Source organism: Lucilia cuprina, chromosome 4, assembly GCF_022045245.1.
Source record: "Lucilia cuprina isolate Lc7/37 chromosome 4, ASM2204524v1, whole genome shotgun sequence".
NCBI classification, from domain to species: domain Eukaryota; kingdom Metazoa; phylum Arthropoda; class Insecta; order Diptera; family Calliphoridae; genus Lucilia; species Lucilia cuprina.
This window is the reverse complement of record NC_060952.1, coordinates 59,986,534-59,992,350: the sequence shown is the minus strand read 5'-3', so window position 1 is coordinate 59,992,350 and position 5,817 is coordinate 59,986,534. Positions and strand designations below refer to the sequence as shown.

The 5,817-nt window shown below is 30.1% G+C and overlaps 1 protein-coding gene across 1 annotated transcript; it reads right to left on the bottom strand.

Annotated features, from left to right (window-relative positions):
• Positions 1 to 239: 239 nt before the first annotated feature.
• On the bottom strand, positions 240 to 4,310 carry LOC124419230 (uncharacterized protein K02A2.6-like). The gene is made up of 4 exons (XM_046947850.1): positions 4,126 to 4,310; positions 3,782 to 4,066; positions 2,419 to 3,399; positions 240 to 387 (listed from the first exon to the last, which is right to left on the bottom strand). The coding sequence occupies exons 1-4, from the start codon at positions 4,308 to 4,310 to the stop codon at positions 240 to 242; spliced, it is 1,599 nt and encodes a 532-aa protein (XP_046803806.1).
• Positions 4,311 to 5,817: the final 1,507 nt, after the last annotated feature.

The window sequence follows — 5,817 nt, the reverse complement described above, 5'->3', positions numbered from 1 at the left end:
TATGCATGTCTGTATAACTAATTAATAACAATAATTAATAAAGCATTTAATTCATTTGTTTTTTTATTTCAATAATCAATTAAATTTAAAATTAGAAATTTTTAAAAATACTAAGTATTAAATTTTTTATTTGTTCTGGGTCTTAATACTCTTCCACAATTGTTTTCATTCTTCTCAGTTTGATTTTTAATTGACAATTCTTCATTAACATTTGTGTTTATAGACTCATTTACAATTTCTTAATTTGGTTCATGTTCATTGTTATTTACTTCTGAAGAATTGTTATCATTATGTGACCGTTCAACCTTTTCCGTCGACGTACTTCCATTTGAAGATGATGGTAATTCAGGCGGGATAAAATCATTACTGACATCCTTTACTCCTACCCTAATTTGATCAGTATATCTTTTTATTACTCTGTCAGTTGAAAGAATACACTGATATGAAAGTGAACCTGTTCTATCCTTAATGATAGCTGGGGCCCATGATTCTTTATTTACATTTGTGTAGTCTCTAATGAAAACATTTTGACCTTTTTCAAAAGTAACTGATCTATTACCTTTATGATTTGATATACTTTTCATTTGATTTTCCAACATTTTGTTTTTAAAAAGTGGAGGTTTTATTAGATCAAATCGTGTTCTAATCGATCTTCCAATAAAAATTTTCGCCGGGCTCTCACCAGTTGAGCTATGTTTTGTATTACGATAATCCATTAAGAAACGATTTAAAATTACATCAATATTTTCTTTTTTCTCAGAATTTAAATTTGCATAAATAGATTTCTTAAGAGTTTTCACGAAATTTTCAGCCTGGCCGTTTGTGGCTGGATGTCCAGGGGCTGTTAATGTGTGTTTAATTTTATTTCTTGAAATGAAATCTTTAAAATCTTCGGACACGAATTGTCTGCCGTTGTCGCTGACAATATTGTGTGGAATCCCAAAACGACAAAAAATTTTTCTTAATTTTGTAATTATAAAATTGGAAGTGATATCTTTTGTCTTGAAAACTTCTACCCATTTTGAATATGAGTCAATAACTATAAGAAAGTGATAATTCCTTATTGGGCCTGCAAAGTCTATGTGGATTCTTTGCCAAACAGAGCTTGTAGGAGTCCAAGGTATGAGTATACTTTTCTCTGGACTAGCCAATAGTTTTTGACAAGAAATACATGATTTGACTTAATTCTCAATCTCATTGTCAATATTAGGCCACCAAACAAATGACCTGGCAAGTGCCTTAGTTTTAACTATACCAAAGTGGGATTCATGTATTAGTTGAAGAATTGATTTTCTTAATTTCTCTGGTATAATAACTCTATATCCCCATAATAAACAGTCATGGTCAACAGTTAACTCAATATCCTTGTTGATAAATGATTTAAATTCATCACCTGTTAGTTCTCTAATTTTACCCATTCGAACAAATTCACACACTTTAGAAAGAATAGGGTCACGTCTAGTTTCCCTAGTTATATCTTTAAAGTCAAGGCTCAACATATTATCCTTCTGTATATAATTTATAAAAGTACTGTCATTAATGTCATTCTCATTGACAACATTTGTTTTTAATTGAGGTATTAGTGATAAATTATCAGCTTCATTTAATTGACCTTTAACATACTCAATTTTATAATTAAATCCAGAGAGAATAAAAGCCCATCTCTGAACACGTGCTGCTGCCATTACAGGCAAGCCTTTGTTTTGGCCAAATATATAAATTAATGGCTTATGGTCAGTTCTTAATGTAAAAACATTTCCAATCAAATACTGTTTTAATTTAGTGACGCTAAAAATAATTGCAAGTGCTTCTTTTTCATGTGTAAAGTGTTTTCATTAGAGACTACACAAATGTAAATAAAGAATCATGGGCCCCAGCTATCATTAAAAATATAACAGGTTCACTTTCATATCAGTGTATTCTTTTTCATGTGTACTGTACTTTTGTTCAGTTTTGGATAATGCTCTTGAAATAAATGCCACTGGTTTGAATTCATTTTCAGAAAATTTGTGCGAAAGTACACCAGCTATGGCATAGTCTGATGCGTCAGTTGTGAGGGTTAAAGTGCACCAGAACTTTTTCAGAAGTAATTTCTTTTCTTATTCTATCATAGGCTATTTGACAACTTTCGGACCACTCAAATCTAACATTTTTCTGTAATAACTTATACAAAGGAGTCATAATTTTTGCAAAATTATTAACAAACTTTGCATAATAATTCACAAGACCTATAAATGCACGTAATTCTGAAACGTTGTTAGGAATGGGGGCATTTAATACCGAATTAAATCTTTCTTTATTTTTCCTAAGACCAAACCTGTCAATTGTGAAACCTAAGTATGAAATTTCTTCTTTGAAAAATTTACATTTAGATAAATTAAGCTAAGTCCAGCTTGTAATAATTTATTTAACACTGACTTCAAATTTCGAATATGTTCATTCATATCTTTAACCGATACTGTAATATCATCTTGATATACAACCACAAATGGTATTCCTTGCAATAAGTTCTCCATTGTTTTTTGGAATATTGCAGCGGCAGGTTTGACGCCAAAAGGTAATCGTTTCATTTTCAAAGTTCCAATATGCGTAGACCAGGTACATAAAAGCTGTGATTTGTCATCAAGAATAAGTTGGTTATAAGCGTTTGATAAGTCCAATTTTGAAAATAATTGACCTCCTTGAAGGGAAGCAAAAATTTCGTCAATTAAAGGAAGTGGATAATTGAAATCAGATAAATATTTATTAATTGTGACCTTATAGTCGCCACAGATACGAATATCACCGTTCGGTTTTAAAATTGGTACTAGTGGTGTACCCCATTCTGAATGGTCTACTTGTTCTAATACGTCATTTGCTATTAGTTCCCTTAAATTATTTTCAATTTTTCCTTTCCAGGCCAAAGGCACAGGACGTGGTTTACAAAAAATAGGTGTTGCTTCACTGTTTATGGCCAAAGATATTTTCCCAAACTTATAACTTCCAAGACCACTACTAAAAATTTCATGAAATTCATTTTTAATTTGCTCAGTTATAATGGAATATTGATCAGAACTAACTGAGTTTACTTGAATAAGTTCAAAATTAAATGTGCGTAGAAAATTTCTACCAAACAAAGGATTATTATTACTATCAGTTACTACCAGCTTCACTGTTTTCTTTGTACCTTTTAATTCAATTATTTCATCATATTGTCCTAGGACCTTAATTTTATTTCCATTAAAATCGACATATGGATCAGTACAGGACTTGAGACTTACTTTTTTATTTAGACTGTCAACAAATGATTTCGATACCAAACTGCATGGAGCACCTGAATCACAAACAACTTCAATTGGAATTCCATCGATTTTAATTGAAACTTTGTAGAGCTCAGTTGAATTGCCACAATTATTTATGCTATAAATAGAAAAATCCTATACATTATTTTTATTAAAATCTTCACTATCTACATCTGATTCTGATACATAATTTACAACTTTTTCTTTTTTTTTGCAAACAGAAGCCAAATGCCCAATTTCCACAAAAATTTCATTTACTATGCTGAAATCTACATTCATTTGATTTGTGGTTCCTCCAACCACAATGAGAACAGGCCTTTAATGTTTTTGATTGATCAGCTGTTGATTGTTGTCTCTTCTTTGCTTGATATTCGTGACTGTTTTGGTTGGTGCTTTTGTTCTTGTTAGAATAATTGTTGTTGTTGTATTTGAGTTTGTTTTTATGTTTGCCAAACTTTATATTTCCAACTTGCATGTCATTATTTTCTTTCGATACTAACTTCATCTCCATAATTAAAGCTTTTCTGAGAGCATCTTCAATTGTAATTTTCTCATCCTCTTCACACAGTCGTTCAAATATTTTATTATTTATTCCCATAATAAAGCGATCCAAAACAAAGGCATCTAAATGAACACCAAATTTACATGCGAGTGCTAATTTTTTTACTCTAGCATGCCATTCTGCTACTGTTTCGTCTTCACCTTGTATAGCAGTGTGAAAGCTTTTGCGCTCACGAAAAATTATAGTTGGCGGAGTGTAGTGCATTTTTGTAAGCTGCAAAGTTCTTTAAACGTTTTTGAAACTGGAGTGTCTGGGCTAAATAAATTATGCAATGTTTCATACGCAATTGGTCCAATAGCTTTCAAGAGAGTGGCTTTTTTCGTACTTTCTTCAGTGCAATTTATTTCAGTGAAATGAATATCAAGTTTTTCTTTCCATAACAACCAAGATTCATTGCGGGGGGAGAATTGAGGCATATTATTTGGATGGTAAATAGTAACGGTACCACCTGGAACATTATCTGGCATGTTGATTTTTTTTATGTAGTCCAAAATGCACTTTTTTAAACAAATTAAGTTTTTGTCTTTAGAATGACAATTTATGTTCTGTATTCAGTTGTAACTTTTTTTATGTATATGAAGTTCTTATGGTGATTTTTTTTTAAGTTGTTTTTTTTATTATTTCCTTTTTTTATATGTATATATTTACATACAGTTAAGTAAATAAAGTTCAACAAATTGTTTTTAATTTTCTTTTTAAAATATGTATTTAATTTTTTTGTAACAATTGTAAAACAACGAGTTACACTTATTATTTACAATTCCTTTTTTAATCTCGTCGCCAATGTAGTGTATTGAAACGCACGGAGTCTGATTAACAACCAACTTTAATTAATGTTAAAGGGATAGAAATTCAAGTGATATTAAAAGCTATTTGTTTAACATAAAGAGAGATTAACTTCAATATATACTTAAAAGTGATAGAGATGTTAATGTACTAACAATACATAACAATAAGCAATAAATATCTCTATGAATACTTGGGTCACAGGTTTTCGTAAGCCAAAAACAAATCAGTTGAAACGAAAAGTCGACTTTTGGATTTTTTATTTAGTTAAAAATCGACTTTTCGACTCTTTGCATTTTATGAAAAGTTGATTTTCGACTTTTGTCATTTAATTAAAAGTCGACTTTTAGACTTTTCTTTTTTAGACTATAAGTATTTTATAAATAGTCGACATTTTGACGGATTTCGACTTTTTCGACTTTTTTCGATTTTTTGACTTTTTCCGATTTTTTCAACTTTTCGACTTTTTTCCGACTTTTCGATTTTTTTGACTCTTTGACTATTTTCGACTTCTTTCGACTTTTTTCCGACTATTTTTTGACTTTTTTCGAGTTTTTCCGACTATTTTAGAGTTTTTGACTTTTTTTAACTTTTCGACTTTTATCGACTTTCCTACTTTTATTAACAAAGTCGACTTTTTTCACAGACGATAGTCGAGTTATCGAACTTTTAGGAACAAAATAGTCGACTTCGACTTTTTTCGACAAACAGTCGATTGTTCGATTATTCGAAAGTCGATTTGTAGAACAATATTAGAAACTAACTGAGCCTTAACTCTTTTACCCAATTTACACAATGATTTTTTATCGTCATGAACAAAACAACTTTTATAAACCGAATTCAACAAAATTTTTTTCATCATTTATATCTGTGTGTGTAAATCATCCGCTCATCATCAATTTTTAAGTAAATTTAATTTTTTTTATAACAAATGGATAGAGCAACAGCTCGGGATCATAGTCTAATATTGGTATTTCTTTACATTTAAATATTGTGAATATATTGGACATAAATATAAACATAATATCCTACATAAAATTATATCCTCATTACACATAATTTTTCGTCTAATTTTTCGCAAGTAACATCACCGGATTTCAATAGCACTACTTATATATTCATTGTGGAAAACTGTTTTCAGTTTTTAGAAACCACTAATTTCACTTTGTGCTGAAAGACCCTAGAAAC